This window comes from Bos taurus, chromosome 7, assembly GCF_002263795.3.
Source record: "Bos taurus isolate L1 Dominette 01449 registration number 42190680 breed Hereford chromosome 7, ARS-UCD2.0, whole genome shotgun sequence".
Lineage (NCBI taxonomy): Eukaryota > Metazoa > Chordata > Mammalia > Artiodactyla > Bovidae > Bos > Bos taurus.
The window spans coordinates 61,333,076-61,355,454 of NC_037334.1; the positions used below are offsets into that span (position 1 = coordinate 61,333,076).

General features: G+C 40.3%; 1 protein-coding gene across 5 annotated transcripts in view; it reads left to right on the forward strand.

Annotated features, from left to right (window-relative positions):
- HMGXB3 (HMG-box containing 3) overlaps nt 1-22,379 on the forward strand; it is a 60,954-nt gene that overhangs the window by 14,111 nt on the left and 24,464 nt on the right. For 3 of the 5 annotated variants that reach the window (XM_059888792.1, XM_002689290.6, XM_059888791.1), the window contains 8 exons: nt 2,396-2,527; nt 6,467-6,873; nt 8,923-9,098; nt 9,235-9,332; nt 11,574-11,672; nt 13,205-13,354; nt 18,346-18,647; nt 19,149-19,276. In XM_059888792.1, coding sequence (XP_059744775.1) covers nt 2,396-2,527; nt 6,467-6,873; nt 8,923-9,098; nt 9,235-9,332; nt 11,574-11,672; nt 13,205-13,354; nt 18,346-18,647; nt 19,149-19,276 — 1,492 coding nt within the window. The remainder of the gene's footprint in view (nt 1-2,395; nt 2,528-6,466; nt 6,874-8,922; nt 9,099-9,234; nt 9,333-11,573; nt 11,673-13,204; nt 13,355-18,345; nt 18,648-19,148; nt 19,277-22,379) is intronic. The other 2 variants (XM_015472322.3, XM_015472321.3) reach the window with 2 other exon arrangements.

Here is a 22,379-nt window from a genome sequence, read left to right on the forward strand (position 1 = left end):
TGGTCCTCCTCAACACACAAATTGGTACAAAAAGTTAAGGAAGAAGGAGAAGGAATAACATATTTGAGGAATAATTTGCACATGATAGTTTTACTTTGTTGTTCAATTTCTAAGTCATGTCCAACTCTTTGCAACTGCATGTACTGTACCATGCCAGGCTTCCTTGTCTTTCACTATCTCCTGGAGTTGGGTCAAACTCATGTCCATTGAGTTGGTGATAGTATCTAACCATCTCATTCTCAGCTGCCCCCTTCTCCTTTTGCCTTCAGTCTTTCCCAGCATCATGATCTTTTCCAATGAGTTGACTCTTCGCATTAGGTGGCCAAAGTATTGGAGCTTTGGCATCAGTCTTTCTTTTTTTTTTTTTTTTTTGGAAACGAGAATATCTCTCAGCATTTTAAGGCAGGTTGTCCTATACAAGCCACTATTTGTAAGTTAAGCTTAAATACTTTGAGGACCTGCCATACATGTTTTAATGCTAATACATATGATTAGATTTTTTAATTTAATTTTTGCAGTTAAATTTTTTTTTTTTTTACGCCTTCACATAGATTTTAATTGAAATTAGGTTTAAAGGTCAAATTTATTTCTTAATGTTTGTACTAGGTGATCTGAATATTGTATGTGTTATGAATGTGTATGCCTTCATCTTAGTTTTTTTGAACATGTTATCTGTTTAAGCAGAAACCATACATTTTATCTACAGTTTCTGCTGTAATTAAATTATTCATGTGGCAAATCCAAATGCTATCCAGGCCAGGTGGATTCTTAACCACTGGACCACCAGGGAACTCCAAACTGAATATTTTTAATGAATCCATTTTATCTCGTTTATTGGTCTATGGCTTATTAACTTTGTCTTCGTTACTTGTTGGTTTTTTTTAGGGTACATATCTTGGTTTCTTTTAGGTACATATATTTAACTTGTCATAGTCTGCCTTTTCCTCTTAAAATTCCCGCTACAGATAAATAATACTTTATTAGATAAGAAAGTTGTAGTAAACTATTTTTCCTGAGCCTTTCCTCTTCAGGAAATTAATGTTCTTTCATGGTCTAATAAATGTTAAATCAAGTTCTAGAAGAGCAACATCAACCTTGAACACTGGCATTATTTTCTAAAGTCATTTCTGTACGCTGCTGTTTAGGAGTATTTCCAAGTTGGTGGTGATTTATTTATGGAACTAACTTTTCTCTGATGACTATTCTGTGTGGGGCCACAGTCAGAGAAAAGAGAAATGTTTTATTTTCCATTAAAAATAGTCTTACAAACTTTTTGTTCCTCAAGATATACCCATTAAGCAGAAAGGGCAGGTGATTTTACAGAAGAGGAAATCAAGGGCCCAAGAGCAAAGATGAATTACCCCCAGCTCATTCAGTGTGACAGTGACGAAGTTGGAACCCAAATCCTTTTTCCTGGGGCCACACAACTTCACACTCATCCTTGATTTGCTACCACTGTCGTATCCCTTTTTCCTTAGGTGTTCTGGCCAGAGGCAGCCTAGGGGCAGCTTGGTGTTTCCTAAGGGAGGTTTTTGCTTTCTGGCCGGGCTAGGGAGACAGGGATTAGTAGCTGGGTAAACCATTCATAAGTGACTGAACAGATCTCACAGGAAAGTGTTTTCTTTCCAGCATTAATCAAGAAATGGAGCGTGGCTAATTTCTATTTGTAGCTGAAATGTAATACATTCTGTTCAAAGGGAAATCACTAGAGATTGATTATGTGAGCCAGTGATTGAATATATGTATACAAATAATCAAATTCTGTTGAGTGTCAAAGGAACTGGTTTCAACTGGAGTTCCCTCTCATTTTTTTGGTGACTGGACTGTTTTTATATCTTTGAATCCTAGATTCTAGGTTCTCTGATTTTTAACTAATAAGAGAGAAGATGAAGCAAATTCTTTGATGTGTGGAGAGCCATAGGGTGCAGCAGGATGCGTGGAAGGAGTTTTGACTGTCTTCTAGGGCTCTCTCTGTCCTTGAGTCACCACATGATTCATGATTTGAAACAAAGCATTTAACCACTCTGAACCTCAGTAGTAGTAATACCTGCCTCATAGTATTGCTGAGAACTTCAAGTGTGACATCGATAGTGTTTAGCATTGTGTGGTACTTCACTTAGTTAATTGTAACTATCATAATCTCTATTCTTCTGGTACCTAACTCTGTAACCCTAGGCAGTTGTCTTTCTTCATTTGCATTCACTCTCTCCATTTCTAAAAAGTGAACTAACTAGTTGTATTTTAGGGCCTTTCCAATTCTGACCTTTTAAGATCATGAACTGGCTAATTTTTTGCAAGCTGGTATCCTCCTGCCATTGTTGGGGTTATAACAGTCATGAGGATCTGAGAGAAATTAGATTGTACTGTTGATTCTGACTTTTTTTTTTTTTTACAGACTACTACATACACCCGACGGGGCCATGGAACGTGCACCAGCCCAGGCTGCTCCTTTACATATGTCACCAGGCACAAACCACCTAAGTGCCCTACCTGTGGTAACTTCCTTGGAGGGAAGTGGATCCCAAAGGTAAAGTCCATTGGCCATCACTGCTTTGGAAACCTCACAAAGTAAACTTACTGTTCCCCTTAAGAATAGATGACTTAAATTAATATTCATTTAACTTTTCTGATGCTACAAATAAGTCAGTTTCTTTCTTTTTAAGAAGAAAGAATAAAATGTTATCCATAACCTCCATCCAAACAAAAGCCATTGTTAAGATTTCAGTGTCTGTTAAGATTTTTTCTAGTCTTTATCTGTGGGTATAGAAATTCTGTATCTTGTCTTTTTTCTTTTACCATACTATATCATTAAATATTCTTCAAAAGCGTTACCTTTAATTGCTTCATAGTTTTCCATGAATGACTATACTGGGTTAAATTATTCACTTCCTGTTAGGGTCGCATTTTTAGCAATCCACCCCCCATACTAACTGCTTAGTTATTCATACACACAGGGCACATCTCATTCCTTAGCTCTGAGTCCTTTTAGTTTCGTGTGGAAAGTGTTAGTTGCTCAGTAGTGTCTGACTCTTTGCAATCCCATGGCCTGTAGCCCAACAGGCTCCTCTGTTCATGGGATTTTCCAGGCAAGAATACTGGAGTGGGTTGTCATTTCCTTCTCCAGGGAATCTTCCCGACCCAGGGATCAAATCCAGGTTGCCCACATTGCAGGCAGATTCTTTACCGTCTGAGCCACTAAGGAAGCCCACTTAGTTTCCTATAGCTTCTATTAAAAGTGGAGGTCTTTAACCCAGTATTCAAGCTCTGCCATAGTTTAACTTTCCAAATATGTACTTCTGTCTCCAAATAAATGGTGCTCGGTAAATAAATGAGCATTAGAGCTATGCCCCTGTGATGTTCAGTTCAGAACATGTTTTTTGTTACCTGTTGTATGCTTGGCACTGACTATAAATCATACATACTTGCTACATTTTTGATATGAGACTAAATTATCTAGGGACAAAAAGACTAAAATAGAAGTGGTTTTATAGAGGAGATGATTTGGAAAGAGCAATAGAATTTGGGTAGATAGAAAAGGAAAGAGAAGGCATTATTTTTGTGAAAATAGTTTAGGCTTAGGATTGTGTTCATCATGTGTTTCAACTCATGGTCCAGACTTATCTTCTCTGTAGAGAAAACTTACATAGTATCATACTTACTAAGTTCCTTTGGGGCATTTTCCACAGAACATTTCTTAGAAAATTATCAGGATAGTGACTTTTGCCCTCTGGCTAAGTATTGAAGTTCAGGATAGCACCAGTTTTGGAGACAGAATAGGTTAATAATTAAGAATATAATTCTGGAGTCAGCTTCCTCAGTTCAGACCTTAACTTTGTAACCTTGGGAAAGTCATTCTACATTTCTGTTCTTGATTTAGGCTTCCTTTCATTTGTAAATAGAAATTAAGAATATTACCTACATCAATAGGGTTGTTGGAGGGGTCAGATGAAATTGTCCATGCAAAGTGGATGGTTCATTTCTAGTGTAATTATATATTCAATCCTCTGTAGGGGTTCACTGCTCCCATTGTTGGCAGCAGTATAATTGTCTCTTGTTACTGGCTGTGAACATTAACACTTCAAGGGGCAGGAAATACCTAGGGGTTTGTGGAGTTTTCTTGTTGTTGTGAAGCCATTTCATTTATTCCCACCCTAATTATTCTCCCAAAATACACTTCCCCAACTGCGGTAGGAAGATTGAATTGGGTAGTAGTTGGACTTCTCCTTGGCCTTCTTCACTGATGCACAGCACGTCTGTCAGATGATCTTGTTTCCTGTGCTTTTGCCCGAGTCTAACCTATCCTGTGCATAATCTGCTTCAGATTCTGTTTGGACTTTGGCTTTCTTTCCTTTTTCATTTTGTCTTCTCCCCTCCCTTTTATTGAAATAACTTTTAAGCCATTCTTTTTCTGAGATCGAACTCATGACATGCATAAATTTTTTTTCTTAGCTACTTGTCTCTTGTCTTTACTTGCTAAGTTAGAAATTTTTTTCTCCAAGATTTTTGCAAGAATTACTATGTAAGGATTTCCCTGGTGGTCCAGTGGTTAAGAATCCACCTTCTAATGCAGGAGACACAGGTTCAATCCCTGGTTGGGGAATTGAGATCCCACATGCCGTGGGGGCAACTAAGCCCATTCACCACAATGAAGAGCCGATGCCGCCAAATAAATAATAAGTAAATATTTTTTAAAAAGAATTAACGTGTGAAGAGCATATACTGTGATTTCTAAGTCTCCTTGGAACAGAATAAGTAATTGTGAGAAGAAAAAGGGTAACATTGTAGCATAAATGCATTTAAAATTTTAGAGATAAAAGCGACCTTGGTTGTCAGCTAGTTCAACTCCCAGTTTCCAGCTGAGGAAAAATAGATTGAGGAGAAATGACTTGTTACATTCACATTGTTAATTATGCTATTGCCTTTTCCACTAAACCAAACTGCAGGCATTGCTGTGCTGTTAAGCTGCAGAATCTTAAGATTTCTTGAGTTCTGATTTCTGAAGGAGCAAGTATAAATAGTTTCTGAAAGTTCCAAATATGTCCATGCCAGTCAGGAAATGACTCACCTTTTCTTATATTGTTCTGGAGTTCATACTAACTAAAATTAGCCCAAGAAACATGTGGCTCAGTTCCCAGTGAGTTGGATGGAACAAAAGATGGTATATAAGGCTCTTTAGGTCAAGGCCTCACTCCTATAGCAGTAATTGAGGTCTCTGCACAAGGAACTGGTAGTATTTGTCTTCCATCTTGAAAGAAAGTGACATCTAAAAAGGGTACGCTGAGTGAAGGAAATGTGAGATCACTAGCTCAAGTTTTTTTGCTCTGTTTGCTTAAATTACTCAGTCTTCCTGCAAAGAATTTTTGTCTATAGCCTACTTAGTGGACAACATTTTGCTCAGATACCTCATCTCAAGGATTTGGTTTAACATGTCTCCTGTTTTTCTGCTGACTTCCCTCTTGAGCAGTCAGGAAGCTGAGTACAATTTACTAAGAATGTTTCTTGTCCTCATGGTTTGTCATCATGTGTTAGAACCTGCTGCTGCTACTCTGCTAAGTCGCTTCAGTCGTGTCTGACTGCAGCCCCATAGACGGCAGCCCAACAGGCTCCCCCGTCCCTGGGATTCTCCAGACAAGAACACTGGAGTGGGTTGCCATTTCCTTCTCCATATTAGAACCTAAGAGTGCTTTATTGGAGATTTCTTAAAGGTTATCTATGTTGGTTCTTAGCCAGAGGCACCATGTGGCCCAGAGGGACTTTAGAAGTGTAAGAGGTTTTTGGTAGTCAGTGACTGGCAGACAGTACTGAAATCTAGTGGCACTGGCCACAGGTACTGAGCTTCCTGAAAAGTGCAAAGAGGGGTCCTGCCCCTCCATGAACAATTAAGTCTCCCAAAAGGCTGTCTGCCTGCCATTGACCCAAGAGCTCTCTTTTTCCATAATGGGGAATGAGGAATCAGATTAAGCTTGCCTCAGGTGACATAAGCAGTTACGATGAAGCAGAGCCTAGACAGAACGCAGCTTTTGTGTTTTGTCTTCTAGTTTATAGTGCCTTTCACTATTCATGTGGAAGAAAAAACCTCTGAGACCCATTCTGGACACAACCACTGTTAAGAAATTTTTTTAAGAAGTAAAAAAGGCCTTGAACAGTCAGAGGTCGAGGTAAAAAATGCCAGCATTTGTTTGCTGAAACCTAAAGAAACATGTCATTAGGAAATTTATTAGAAGAATAGGTTTATCCTAACTATAGCCTTGAATATTGTGGTGAAAGGAAACTGGAATCAGAAGACTTAGGTTCAGGCCAGTTTTATAAAACTTGGGGCCTGAAGTCAGCCTCTTCCTCTCTCAGCCTCAACTTCTTATCTGTTGTTCATACATTATTGTTACGAGGATCAAATAAGAGAATATTTGTAAATGTGTTGTCAACTGTAAAATGCCACATGCATAAAAGGTTTTCTTATTTTTTCTAGGAAAAGCCAGCCAAAGTCAAAGTGGAATTGACTTCTGGTGTCTCCTCCAAAGGCTCTGTGGTTAAAAGAAATCAGCAGCCTGTCACCACTGAGCAAAATTCCGCTAAGGAAGACGCTTCCAAACTGACTCTGGAGAACTCAGAGGCTGTAAGCCAGCTTCTCAGTGTAGCTCCTCCAAGAGAAGTGGGTGAGGAGAATGAGTGGGAGGAAGTGATCATCTCAGATGCCCATGTTTTGGTTAAGGAAACTCCTGGGAATCATGGTGCAGCAGTCATTAAGACGCCAGTGGTCAAGCCTGAGGTCTCTCTGGGGACAACTGAAAATGACAGTCCTGGACTAGACGTGCCACCGCCAGCCGAGGGGACCAGCACCTCCGGTTCACTCCCTGCTCCTAAAAAGCCTACAGGGTAACCCAGTGTGCTTATGTATAGCGTTGCGTTTAGAATAGCAGCTTGTGAAGTGCCCTGTGTTTGTGTTGTCCATGTCTTCATAGCATTCCTGAGACAGGCAACAGAGCCCAATTCATGGTCTCTATGTTAGATACAGAAACCAAAGCCTAGAGCCACTGATTTGCCATTTCTCCTATACTCTGCTGTCTTTTCAGTACTGTCCTGGTCCTATACATCTCTTCAGTCAGTCTCCCTAAAGCATTTTTTGTAGAGTCTTGCTAGTACAGACTGTGGGCAGTGTTACAGACCTAATATTCGATCCTGGCTCCTACATTTGGAAAGCAAGGCATTATTAAGACATCTTATGTAAAGATTCCTGTCCTGGTGGTCAGAGAACTAAATTCTGATTGTGACTCTTTTCTGGGCTTCTATTTGACTGGGCACAGTCACTTCATACTCATTCTCCCCCTCTGGAAAATTTTGAGTTGAGTCTTCTAAAAAAAAAAAAAAAATCATATCCTCAGTGCCTGACCATACTGCCTGAAAAAGATCACATGTAAAGCTTTCAGATAGGAGCAGTCCATAAGTATGGGCTGTTTTTCCTCCCGTTTTTAGAGGTTTAACTGGATGCTCTATGTAGCTGCTTTGCAAAGGCAACTATCATCTTAAAATGGAAATCCCTTATTTGTTTATATCAGTGGTTCTCAAAGGGGCACAGTGCCCCAGGGGACATTGTGGCAGTGTTTAGAGACATTTCTGGTTGATAGAGTTGGGGAGAGAGTGCACTGGCCTCTACTGATAGAGGCCAAGGATGCTGCTAGACATCCTGCGCTGCACAGGCCAGCCTCTTGTGCCAGAGAATTATTTGGCCTGAAATGTTAGTAGTGTCATGGTTTAGAAATTCTCGTTTATATTATTATGATGAAATTTTTTATTGTTGAATAGAAAATATACTTAGTTCAAACTCCAAGATGTAAGAAATATATCCTGAAAAAAAACTTTCTGTCCCATCCTTCAGTGCTCCATTCCCATTTACCACAGACTTGCTGTGTTTTTAGAGATAATTTTAAGTATATATAAACAGATAGGAGTGTGTTTGTGTGTTTATAATAATGTTAAGGTTTTTAAGTCAAGATATTAAAATATGTATGTTATGCTAACATTTGTGTAAAGAAAGGTGGGAAAACATGTGATGTTTGTACATACAGAGTTAACTCTTGAACAAACACGGACTTGATGGTGTGGGTCCACTTACATACGGATTTTTTTCAGTACATACATTCTCTTGTGCTACATGGTGTGCAGTGGGTTAAATCTGCCACATGGGGAACTCTGGATATGGAGGAAAGGCTGTGCAGTTATCACCGAGCTTTTGAGTACGTGTAGGTCAGTTCCCCTAATACATGCTGTTCAAGGTCAATTGTGTGTGTGTGTCTATTTTTTTCCCCCACCGTTCTTTACACAAATGGCAGCATAACATACATACTTTGACTCATTGCCTTTTAAAATTTAACAATATATCAATACTTTGAGATGGTTCTGTGTCCTTAGAGAAGGATGCTGTGCACTTTTGGTTTGGGCAGCTGAAGCACTTTAGCCAAGGTGTATTGAGGCCTCCTATGGACAGGCTTATGCTCAAATTGGAGCTACAGAGATGAAGAAAACATGGACCGTGTTTTCCAGGGTCTCTCAGCAGCCCTCATGTGGGAGACTGATATACCAAATACTTGAGCTGACTAGGGGTGGATTAGATGTTATAACTACATTGGCTGTTGATAATTCCTCACTGTAGGCACGGTTTTACACTTTTTAAAAATCTTCATAATGACCCATGAAGTACCTGTAATTACTTTCCCATTTTACGTATTAGAAACTTGAGGTAAACAGAAGTGACATTTCTTGCCCAGGGTTACAGAGCTGCTTAATGGTTTAATTAATGTCTAAAGTATGACATTTTAACCAGGACAGTATTCCTCTAATAAAGTGCTATCTGGAGATAGCATTTTGATTTTCTTCCCCTTGGTCTGGAATTTCTAGGAGAGTTTCCTTCTTTTTTTTTCCCCCCAGAGTTGACCTGCTCACTCCTATGCCCAGAGCCCCAGAGCTTAAAGGCAGAGCACGGGGCAAGCCATCATTACTGGCTGCGGCAAGACCCATGAGAGCAATTCTTCCAGCCCCAGCTAATGTGGGCCGAGGCAGCAGCATGGGACTGCCCAGGGCCAGGCAGGCCTTTCCTCTGAGTGGTAAGGTCTGGGACAGACCGGGAGGAGGGACTGTTGAAAGGGAAGGGGGCAGGAGTCGGGGTTGAGCATGGAGATGAGAGACTTAGGGCAACTCTGAATGCACTTAAGTCACCAGTTTGGCTCCTGGTTGTCTCAGATAAGACTCCCTCTGTGAGGACTTGTGGCCTGAAGCCAAGCACGCTGAAGCAGCTGGGCCAGCCCATCCAGCAGCCATCTAGCACTGGTGAGGTGAAGGTAAGACCATTCCCCAGAGGGGGAGCTCCCTGGGGGGCTGGCTGCTCTGAGAACAGGGCTTCCATTGAGTGTCTCAAAGCCATAGGGAAAAGCCTCCATTATTACACTGGTAGAGCTCTGGGAGTAGGTTTAGCATGAATGACTTGTCTATTTTTTAATTTCTTGTTATGTGTACTTTTATTTAGAAACAATTTAAAACAAAGTTTTAAGAATAAAAGTAGTACAAAGAGCACCTGTGCACTCTCTAACGTCACCTGTTAACGTATTAGCCCATTTTGCATTAACATTTGTGCTCATGTATCTTCCCCATTGTGTGTGTGTGTGTATTTAAAATAGGCATGATTTAAGGATAACACGGCCTTTTACTCTTTAATGCTTAATTGTGCATTTCCTAAAAATAGAGGTATTTTGTTACTGGATGAAACTTGATACTTTTTCATTTGTATTCCAGTTTTGTCAGTTTTACCCAGTTAAGTCCATTATAGCATTTTCTACTTCAGTATAGGATCTGGTCTAGGATTAGATACTGCATTTAGTTGTCATATCTTTTTAGAAAAAAATGAATGCATGATTGCTATAGTAAGTTCAGGTAAGGCAGAAAGAAAATAAGTCTTATGATCCTGTCACCTAGAAATAACAATTATTGACAGTCTGGTGTGCACTGTTTCAGCCCTGAAGTCCTTTCCTGCATTTGTCTGTGTTTATGCTTTAAATGTAATCTTTCAAACCTAAAAGAATGGCTCTTTCTCCATATACTGGCTTGTTGTTCATTCACCAAGTCAAGTCCGACTCGTCACAATGCCATGGATTGCAGGCCGCCAGGCTTCCTTGCCCCTCACTGTCTCCCAGTTTGCCCAAGTTCATGTCCGTTGAATTGGTGATGCCATCCAACCATCTCATCCACTGGCTTGTAACCAGTACAGTTCATTCGATTTAATAATAAAGCTGTTAAAGACTTATTACCAGGTGTCAAAATTGCATGTGTTGAAGCACATTTTTTCTTACATTTTTTGTTGTAGTTCTCTTTGCCATATGTGACTTGAATATGATCAAAGTCCTTAAATCAGCAGTTTTCTGAGCATGCCTATCAGTAATAAACACATTTCTACATCAGTAGACATACATACAGCTACACATTAAAAGCTTAATGAAGCTATGCCCATATTAAATGCAGTCATTTTTCCATTTGTTTTTCAAAGTCCTGATTTCAGCCCATTAAATTAATTTCCTGACCCCTCAGTTTGAAATTGAAAACCCCAAAACGGACCAAATTGGAATAGGAACATCAGTCTGCCTTGTCCCTTGCCCTGTGCTGTCAGGTAACTGCTTTTATGTGATAGTTGTAAATCGGTCCCGACGAGGGTATCAGCCAGCTTCTCATTTGAAGGTTGATCTTTTTCACCCAGTAGTGGTGACGCCTCTGGGTGCATGTGTGGTCTTTGAGTATAGAAGGCTGGTAATGAGTCTGCTTCAGCTACTTCCTAGATCTCCAGGCCTTAGAACCCCTTTATGTGTATAAATTGCCAGTCTTTGTAGTTTCCTTTTAATTTGCAAATTCAGTATTTGTAAAAAGCCATAAATGCTCTTGCTACTAGTCTTAAACCAGTTAAGTGACATGAGATCTTATATTCTGAAAATTAAATTATTACAGAATAGTTATTTTTAACTTAGAATGCTTTCTTTATCATTTTTGCATTTGTGTAGAACATTTGAAAAATTTATAGCTACTGGTAAAATGGGAAACAACCATTATCTTCCCCTCAACCTGTGACATTTTAGTGAATAATCTTTCAGACTTTTTTCTTTGGCATGGCCAAAATGGGATCTTAGTTCCCTAATCAAGGATCAGACACAGGCCCCTGACTGTGGAAGTGCAGAGTCCTAACCATTGGACTGCCAAGGAATTCCACACACTTCTTTATGTCAGCATAATTCAACCACATATTTGTGTATAGAGCAATTATATGCTTTTCTCACTTTGTAGTAGTTGTAAATCTGATTTATAGTGTTACCAATACGCAGTGTTAGAAGCTATGCAAAGGAATGTGGCAACCCCCGGAGTTGAAAGTGACACTCAATCTTTGGTGAGCTGGTGACTGCTGACTAGCATCCCAGAGGGCTCATTTGGAGCGTAGCTCTACAACTTCCTGGGCAACTGTTTCCTCAAGCTGTTTCAGTACATAGGACCTCAGGAGCTTGACTGAGGTTCAGAAGCACTAAGTAATTTGTTTTGATCTGCAGCTATCAAATGGCCAAACCAACAGGACATCTCAGGTGAAAGTTGTGGAGGTCAAGCCCGATATGTTTCCTCCATATAAGTACAGCTGCACTGTCACCCTGGTAAGGGGAACTGAGGGATGGGTGGACACAGGGGTGGTTTGGTTGTGTGGTGGAGGGTGAGTAGGAGTCTGGGGGGGCGGGGAGTGGTACTTGGGAGTGAGAGTAAGGTGAGGGCTCGATCATTGATTCTAAACATCTTGTCAGTGGAACAAATCATAGTAGTTACTGAGTGAATCAGCTAGGTTTCTTGTTTTTCCCAAGTGAGATCAGTAAAGTATAGGCCAGCTGACCAAGGTATTTTTCTTGAGAGTAGTTCTCTTGGAAAGTCACTGAGAATTCAGTCCAGCTTCAGCATTCAGCCGTCTTTAGATCTTTTAGTGCTCTGCATGTAAGTTTGAGAAATGTATTTTTTTCTACCTAAAACAGTCACATTCAGTGCTAGTATCTGATAGGGTTTGAGAAGTGCTTTAGTAAATGCAACTTATTTTGTTCAGTCTGGTGTTTCCCACCAAGGTTTTCCCTCCCCCATTTTTATTTTTAACATAACATATTAACATCCCCAAAAACAAATGTGTGGCTCTGGGGTCATTCTTTTGCAGGCTAAGCAGCCTGGAGCAGTGAAATAAACACTAGATGTGGAAAGACCTAGTCCAAAAGTGGTTCTGGCTCTATTGCTGGCATGCCATCTGACCTTGAGGCTCTTTCCGTCTCTGGTCCTCAGTTTTCACTGTCTGTAAAATACTCTGTTGGCTTAGAAAGCATGTTTTGGGGCTTCTCTTGCTTAATACTCTCGAATTTTGTTGATCCTTAAGGTACCAAACCAGCCAGGTAACCTTTGGCAGTTTCCCTGGATGAGTGAGATGCACAGATTTTGAGAAAGCAGCTAGATTTTTTAAAATTCAAGATTTTTAAAAATTCAGAAATTTATTTTGAGCACATTCTTTGTGCCGTGCCCTGTGCTGTGCATTCAGTAGGAACAAGACAACATAGTATGGTGGGTCATCGCCTTTTCTGGCCCTGTCTTGGGAAGAGGGCGCTCTTATCCTGGAGAGCTGCTTAGGCTTCATTTTCCAAAGGCCCAGCCAGTCCCTTCTTTGTGCTGTCCATCCCTTCACTGTCTCTTCCCTGTGGCTATGGGAGGCCACTGGGGGCACCATTTGGTGGGGACTGCCCAGGACCCTCTCTTGGGCTGATTAGACTGCAGCTTGTTTTAAGAGCCTCAGTGCCAGAGCTGTGAGCTTGTAGAGGCCACAGGTCACAATATTTCTTCAGACGGAGCTTGAAGTCTTTGGTCCCCCTGGCATTCTGTTAGAACAGACCTGCTTCACTGCTGATTGCCTGGACCCTGAAGGCATTTGAATGTCTGACCTTTGAGATTCATCTTTGTTTCACAGATAGGAGGACTTGCCAGAACTGTTCAGGCGATAACCACAGAAAAAGTATCTTGTTTCAAGGCTCTTTGAGAGCTGGTCTGAATCTGGGTTTGTAATTGTCACTCCTCCTCTGTTTTACCAGTTGCAGGTCATCCTGATTCTTGGCTGTGCACAGGTGTAAATTGACTTATAGAATTGAAATATGGTCTTATTTTTTAGGATTTGGGCCTGGCTACATCACGAGGTCGGGGAAAGTGCAAGAATCCCTCTTGTAGCTATGTCTACACCAACCGGCATAAACCTCGGATTTGTCCCAGCTGTGGTTTTAACCTTGCCAAAGACCGGACTGAGAAAACCACCAAGGTTCTCGTGAGTTCCTTCCCGAAACACACCCTCCAATCTTGGACAGGGCTCTGTTAGCAGTTCAGCTTTAGGAGAAATAAAAGGATTTCTTGGTACATATTGTAGTTAGCACCAGAACTGGAGCCAGGTTCTAGGTTCTGAACCTGGCAAGTGCCTTCTTTGTGGGCTTCCTTATCCTCTTCGCTAAGATAAGGGAGTTTATCAGATACCTTGATCTCCGAGAATCTTCTAGCTCAGTGGACCAAGAGTTCATTCACAGGAGAAAAAAATAGCCAACACAGGCCTTAGTGAGGATCCTGAAGTAGAAGGGGTTGGAAAGGTTACATTGTTTTAGCTTTGAGGTTGTTGAAGGACCTGTAAATAGAATTTTGCTAAATACAGAGTGCCAGCCTCAGGACTTTGTAGATGAGATTGCTGCTACTCAGGTTCCTTGCAGAGCATTTGGCCAACCACAGCGCTTTACTTCTAGCAGTCTCGGCAGGCCTGTTCCCTGAAGTGGGACCAGACTGCTGGATAGTAAAACACATTCCACTTGGCTCCTTAGGGCTTGTTTTTGTTATTTGTTTGTTTACTAGAACAAGGCAGTTTCAGGGGACCTCTGAATTTCCACATAGGAATTTTTTTTAAGTGAACAGAAAGAGTACCTGCCTAAGGCAGTGAAAAGAATGACTGGGATGAACATAAAAAGAGAGATCTCAACTCATATGCTTTGGAGGGAAAGAGGATGGCTCGCAGAACAGGTCAGGATCCAAGACGGAGCCTGGCCACTCTAGATCTAGCCCACACCTCACAAGATGTGCAGGATGTGGATGGAAGGGAAAGGTGTGCAGTATACTCAAGGATGGGCATGAGTAGAGATGACGAGGTAGGCAGTCTGATGCTCCACTGGGTTAGAGGAGAGAGTGTATAGGGAGGAGCATGGAAAAGAAGTCTTAAAAGATTGGGACCATGTATTGTGGAAGGTCTTTAATGCTAGACTAGGCAGTTTGTTTTGCAGGCAGGGGACATACTGAATGTCCTGAGCCATGGAGAGGCCCAGAAGGTTGTGTCAGGAGGTCAGGGGGTTTGGGAGCGGACACAGCTAGAGAGGTTAGGGACGACTTCTTCAAGCTAAGTTTTCTGTGTGTATGGATGGGAGGGGGCTTTCTGGCAGTGAATCTCGCCCCCTAATCTTCAGGTCTGTTTCTGTGCTTGAGGTAGTATTCTGAGGTTATTGTGAGAAAGAGAAGTGGAACTAAAAGGAAAAAACACTGAGAATAGGAATTGAGAGACCTGCCTGGAAATGACCCTAAGTTGCTTGCTTTCCCTATCCTGAATTTTAGTTTCCCCATCAGTAAAACAAAGCAGGCAAGGTGGATTAGATCTGAGTGTTCTGTTCTTGGGGCCATGAGCGCTAGAGAAAACTCAAGTTGAGCTTCGAGGAGTCTCAGAACTTCTTGTAGAATGCGTCCATGCCTCCCTTCACGTTCTGTTACACAGGATGCCCTCTGCTGGCAGTGAGCTTTTCCTCTGGTTTCTCCATGTGGTTGATGTGCTCCTCTTCACAGCACGTTGACCACACCATGTCTTTTTTTTCCAAGAAAGTGAATGTTATTTAGTAAACAAGGATAATTCCAGTGCAATATAAAGAAAATTGATTTAGATCTAAAATTTTATACCCCAGATTAACTTTTTCTTTGTTTGAACTATTTCCTTAAGTCAGTTTCCAGAGTAAAATTTTCGGTGCTCACATACAAACACACATCTACATGGTTCTTGATAAGTGTTGGGACTCAAATTCAGAACAGATACTTTTGACAAATACAAGAATACATATTCCCAGAATTAAACAAAATATCTGAAATAAAGCCCGTCTGGAACATCACACATTCTGTGATTACAACAGATAAAATTAGAAATAACCTGTGTCTACCATTGAAATAAATTATAATGGCATCCAGTGCTATCACTTCATGGCAAATAGATGGGGAAAACGCACAAACAATATCAGATGTCATTTTCTGGGGCTCCAAAATCACTGCGGATGGTGACTGCAGCCATACAATTAAAAGATGGCTTGCTTCTTGGAAGAAGAGCTGTGACAAATCTAGACAGTGTATTAAAAAGCAGAGACATCACTTTGCCACCAGAGGTCTATTGGCAGACCTTTGTTAGTCAAAGCTGTGGTTTTTCCAGTAGTCGTGTTTAGATGTGACAGTTGGACTATAAAGAACACTGAGTGCTGAAGAATTGATGCTTTTGAACTGTGGTGCTGGAGAAGACTCTTAAGAGTTCCTTGGACTGCAAGGAGATCAAACCAGTCAATCCTAAAGGAAATCAACACTGAATTTTCATTGGTATTGAAGCTCCAGTACTTTGGCCACCTGATGTGAAAAGCTAACTCATTGGAAAAGACCCTGATGCTGGAAAAGACTGAGGGCAAGAATAGAAGGGGGTGACAAGGGATGAGATGGTTGGATGGCCTCACTGACTTAATGGAGAGGAGTTTGAGCAAACTCAGGGAAATACTGAAGGACAGGAAGCCTGGTGTGCTGCAGTTCATGAGGTTGCAAAGAGTCAGACATGACTTAGTGACAGAACAATAATTATTAATTACTAATGAATACTAAATTATTAATGCATAAAAAGATTAAGATTAGTGTACAAAATGGAAATAATTTATGATCTAATAAGTGAAAAAATTTAGATGTTCTGGGTACTTTGCTTCAGTTCAGTTCAGTTGCTCAGTCGTGTCCGACTCTTTGTGACCCCCATGGACTGCAGCACACCAGGCCTCCCTGTCCATCACCAACTTCCGGAGTTTACCTAAACTCATGTTCATTGAGTCAGTGATGCCATCCAACCATCTCATCCTCTGTCATCCCCTTCTCCTCCTGCCCTCAATCTTTACCAGCATCAGGGTTTTTCAAATGAGTCAGTTCTTTGCCAAAGTATTGGAGTTTCAGCTTCAACATCAGTACTTTGCTTAGAACTCTGTAAAACTGTGGATATAAAGATTCTTCCCTGTTCACCTGAAACTATTACAGCATTGTTAATCGACTGCACCCCAGTACAAAATAAAAAGTTTAAAACAAAAAAAGATTCTAAGGAAACAAATAGAAAATGTTGACGACACCCTGTCTTGACACCCTCTTAGTTCCCTGTCAGACCACAATCACTTGTCAGCCAAGTGTAATCTGTTGGCCCATACTCCTTTTTCTTTCTGGCCACGTGGCTTGTGGGATCTTAGTTCTCCTACCAGAGATGGAACCCAGGCCCTTGGCAGTGAACCACTGGTCCCAGGGAATTGCCAACCCCCATATTTCTAATGCTGGAGCTTGCATATATAATGTGTCAGTGATTATGGAATGGAATTGAGTCCTGTGTAGGTAGATGCTCTGAACTCCTTTTTCCTATTTCATTGTAGCTGTCGATGTGGCTTGCATTATGAAAATGGATGTTGGTCTCTACTGGCGAAGTGACTTAACTTTTCTTAGTCAGACAGGAATTATCTGGGGACCTTTTGACAATTGATTTCAAGTCCCACTCTTTTTTATATTCTTTTTTTCTTTGGTTAGTTGGTAGCTGCCTACCCCCATGACCCTCATCTTCATACATTCATTCACATTCTAATTCTCTAAATTTTAGAGAAACAGAAGAAAACAATTGTTTTCCACAACACACTGTTCAGAAACCCAAGGACCTTTAAGTTTATGAGCCTTCTCTTCGGAGCCCCCGGTGAGCGTACATTTCCCATGCAGTTTGTCGCCAGTGGCTGTTATTAAGACTGCAGTATCTATGGGCTGGAATGATCTTCTTTCCTTTCCATCTTTCATCTGTGTTTCAGAGGCAAAGGATAGTATGCTTTCCAACCGATCTTCTGACCCATGGTTCAGCATAAGTCATAAATGAGAAAGAACACACAGCATCTGGGGCAACTCATTCTAGTGTCCCTCAGCTCTTCTACAGCCATTCATTCAAATTCATTTTTTCAGCAAGCATGTATTGAAAGCCTGTTACGGGTCAGCTTTTGGGGATACAGACATGAATAATACATGCCCACTTACCCTTAGGAGCTTACAGTCTAGCTTGGGGGGAAAGATAGGTAACCAAACTATTACAGATAGCAAGACAAGAGTTGTCACAGGTATACTGAGTTAATAAGTTTTGTTACGCAATTAACCTCTGTAAACAACATATAATATGTCCAGCAAATATGAGTTAGCATCTTTTGTGTGCCCTTAGGGGTGGTATTAGAAATTTGGTAAATAAGCAGGGGAGAGAACAATGGCTTACCACCTGTGAGAAAGTGAAATATGCAGTAAAGGAGTGGACTACAGGAGCGTGAAGGAGGAGTGATTGACCCTGCATTTGCACAGATCAGGGAAGGACCTCCATTGAAAAGGGACTGGTACAAGAAGGACCTGTTTCAGAGAGAGTTTCAGAACCTTGTTTCCTGGAAGCCTCTGACTGGTGTATAAAGTTCCCTTGTACTCAGAAGCCACACGGTGTTAAAAATAAATGCTTTAAGCTCTACAGGTGCCTGTTCACACATCAAAACTACCATTCAGAGAGTTTTTGTTGAATGCTGAGTGCTTTACTTGCACTATCTCATTTACTCTGCAACAACTCTAGATTATTAGTATTTTGATCCTTCATTTTTGGAGGTATTGCGGGGGGTTACCCATTTACAGCTCTTCAGTGGCATATCCAGAATTGAACCCCTGGTCTGTTATCCTCCAAACCTCACAGCCAGTGCATGGGAGCAGAATCTTGAAACTATTACCAAGAGGGGTATATAATCCTCTTATTTTACTGGTAGAGAAATAGTGCCAGAGAGAGAAAACTCCTGCTGTGAGTCACGCAGCGAGTTACTAGCTGGGTGGCTTAGGGACCTAGGTTTCCCACGTCAGTCGTAGGCCTTTCCCTTTGCCACGCACGCCCTCTCGTGGTTTTAGCCCATGGCTGCCTCTTTTGTGCCCTCGATGGTGTTTCGTGACAGATCTGCTCTCTTCCAGGAGGCAAGCTCACCACTCCCGGATGTGTTAAGTGCCACAGAGCCCCTGAGCGCAGCCCAGAGGGAGATCCAGCGCCAATCAACACTGCAGCTGCTGCGCAAAGTCCTGCAGATCCCTGAGAATGAGTCAGAGCTGGCTGAAGTCTTCTCTTTGATTCATGAACTCAATAGCTCTCGGCTCGTCCTGTCCAACGTGAGTGAGGAGACGGTCACCATCGAGCAAACCTCTTGGTCGAATTACTACGAGTCTCCATCCACGCAGTGCCTTCTCTGTAGCAGCCCATTATTCAAAGGGGGACAAAAGTAAGCACCACTTTCAGATTTACCCTCCCCTAGTTGCCCCATCTTACTTAACCTGTATCACCCCTTTCTTCAAATACCATTAAGGCTATAACCTTGCAGATGTTCTTTTCAGCTTTTCTTAGGTTTCCTTTACTTTTGCAATCACCAAAAATAAAATAAAATTATAATAATAATAGTGATTATATATTATTTCTATTGAAATGATACTGTCCCCAACTTAGGATTTAGTTTACTTCTGGACTGCTTGGATTTCAGAGTTTATTAGGGTTGGTTAAATTAGATAATAAGTTCAGAATTAGGTTAACTTTAGGGGTGATTCCATAAGCCCAATTCCAACAAAGGGGGAGCGTCCACCTAAGAAAATCCCTGGAGCACAAGGTGCAGCACCTTCATTTCCTACTACATTTAAAGTCTTGAGTTTGCTGTTGATCCCTGAGCCTAGGAACTGCATTAAGAAGTTGCTTTTCCTTCTTTTTTTTTCCCAAATATTCTTGGTACTAGCTCTCTGGCAGGGCCCCAGGAGTGCTGGCTGCTGACAGCCAGTTGGCTGCAGGTCGTGACTGCTCAGGTGAAGATGTGTCTGAATCCGCATTGTCTGGCCCTGCACAGCTTCATGGACATCTATACAGGTGGGTGCCAGCCTTTTTACCCTCAAAGGACATGTTTGAGAACAGCCTCTGGGGGTCAGACTTCTGGTCCTGTGAGCATTGGATTTTCTCTCAGATGAAGGCTTCTGAGGAAGAGGATATCTTTCCTCCTGGATAGCCCAGCCCCAGAAGATTATATTTATCTCTGAAGTGTTAGGGCTCTCTTATTAGGGCTCTTTAAACAAAGTTAATTTAAAAATAACAGATCTTCGTTGTGGAAAAAACAAAATGCTGACAAGTAAAAATAAAAAACTAAAAATCAGTAGTAATCCTACTGCTATGAGATTAATATTCAACATTGTATTCTGTAGTCTTTCAGATGTGTTTTTCATGCCTACAGAATAAAGGAAGGTGTAGAATTTATAGGTTTAATAGTTTTTTATTGAACAAAAATGGGATTGTGCTGGGTGTTGTTTTGGAGTGTTTTTAAATTTAGCAATATATCATGGGTATTCTCTTATGCTGGCAAGCGGCAAAATGCATCACCATTTTTAAGGAGAAATATATGACTGTGTTCCATTTTAAGAGTTCTCTTTATAATTAAGTCTTTGTGTACAGCCTTAATTATTTCCTTTGGGCAAATGCCCCAAAGTGGAATTGCTGTATATTCAGCCTTTTCTTCTATTCATCAGCGTCGTTCATTGAACACTGACCATGTACCAACCATTTTGAGAATTTGAATCTTGAGTTTTATATGTAGAATTGAGTGCTGAAGATTAGGGAGTATTTCTTATTCTCCTTGTCTTCAGAACCTTAAGCTGCCTTATTTTGAGTTCATACTTTTAATGTCTTGTATTGCCAGACCGAGCTTGTACTCCTTCAGCAACTAGTGAGAGTGCCGTTTCCCTGCTCTGTCTCAGCCTGCAGCACCTGGGTCTCTCTCTTTTTTTAATGTATAACCTTATGTTCTATATGTGCATGCAGCAGACTTTGTTACTGTGCAGTTGTGAGTTCTGACAAATGCACTGAGTTTTGTAACTGTCACCACAATCAGTACAGAGAACAGTTTCATCATCCCCAAAGCATTCTCTCTTAATGTCCCTTTTAATAACCCCATTCTGTTTTAATAACCCCTCACCCCTAACCTCTGGCAACCGTTTGATAGTTTCTTCATTCCATATATTTCTATCTTTCCAGAACGTCATATAAATCTATAGTGAATAGTTGTGAATCTGGCTTCTTTTACTATATATATATGTCTTTGAAGTTCATCTATCTGGTTCTGTGTATCAGTAGATTTTCCCTTTTATTGTTGAATAGTTTTGCATTGTGTGGAACACCACACTTGATTGTCTGTTCATTCCTTGAGGAATGTTTGGATTTTTACCAATTTTGACAGTTGTATTCATAACTGTAAACAATCATGTATAGAGTTTTGTGTAAACGTAAATTTTCATTTTATTTTGGGTAAATACCCTAGGAGTCACATTGCTGGGCCATGTGGTAAATGTATGTTTAGTTTTATGAGAAATCACCAAACTGATCACCTATTTTGTGCCATTTTGTGTTCCCTCTAATGATGGGTGAGAATTCCAGTTTGCTTCATATGTCAGCACTTGGTATTATCTATTTTGTGTGTGTGTGTTTCAGCCATTCTAATAGGTGTGTGTAGTAATAACTTAACGTGGTCTCAATTTAAGACTAATGAAGTTGAGCATCTTTTTGTGGGTTTATTTGTCATCTGTATGTCTTTGGTGAAGTACCCGTTCTATCTTTGGCCCATTGAACTGGGTGGTTTTCTTGCTGTTGAGTTTTGAATGTTCATCCTTTGTCAGATAAGTGATTTGCAGATATTTTATTATGGTTTGTGTCTTATATTCTCATTCTCCTAACAGAATCTTCGACAGAGCAAAAATTTTCAAGTATGATAAAGACCAATTCATCAAATTTTGTTTTAGCAATTGTGTTGATGTTATTGCTGTCTTTATCTAGGTGACGATCATAAATATTTTCCTATGTTTTCTGCTAAAAGCTTTATAATTTATGGTTTTTATTTGTCTGTAACCCATTGTGAATTCATTTATATGTAAGGTGTGAGGTCCAGATTGAGGTTTTTTTTTTCCATGTGGACATCCATTTATTCCACTATTTGTTAAAAAGTAGTCCTTTCTGCTTTGAATTGCCTCTGCTACTTAATTGAAAAACAAGTAGTCATGTATAAGTAGGTCTATTTCTGCACTCTGTTTCATTGGTTATATTGTCTATTCTTTTGCCAGTATCGGGTGTCTTGAATACTGTTGCTTTTTAGTAGCTCTTATCGTTTGGGTAGTATAAATTCTCCAACCTTGTTCTTCCTGAATTGTTTTAACTCTTTTTGTTTCTTTGCATTCCCATATGAATTTTAGAATCAGCTTGCTAGTATTTACAGAATCCTGCTAGAATTCTAATTGGAATTGTGTTAAATTTGTAGACCAGCTTGCAGAAGTTTGACATGCTTAAAAATATTGAGTCTTTCTAATACATGATATAGTCTATTTTTGTATTTGATTAGGTTTTCTTTTTTTTTTTTTATCAGTGTTTCGTTGTTTTTAGCATATAGGTCCTGCAGGTATTTTGTTAGATTTATACCTAGGCATTTAATTTTGTTCAGTGTTAAATGACATGGTTCAATTTCTAACTGTTTGGTGCTAGTATAAAAACATAATCGGGTTTTATCTATTGAACTTTATTCAATGACCTTGTAAAACTCACTCATTAACTTTAAGAACTTTAGTAGATTAGCATTATAATTTCTTTCCTGGCTTGTTTTTTCCTTAAATATGTATTTTATTGAAATATAGTTGACTTACAGTGTTTCAGGTACACAGCGAGGTGATTCAGTTATACACATAATATTTTTGAAATTATTTTCCATTATAGGTTATTACAAGATACTGACTATAGTTCCTTGTGCTATAAAGTAAACCTTCATTGTCACATTTACTTTTTTAAATTAAATATAGCATTCTATTCATGGTAAGTCAAACAAGTGGAATGAAAATGTCATACATTTTTTAGTTAGGCAAAAATTCATAAGTTTTCTAAAATATATACATTATGCATACTTATGAGAAAGACTGAAGGCAGGAGGAGAAGGGGACAACAG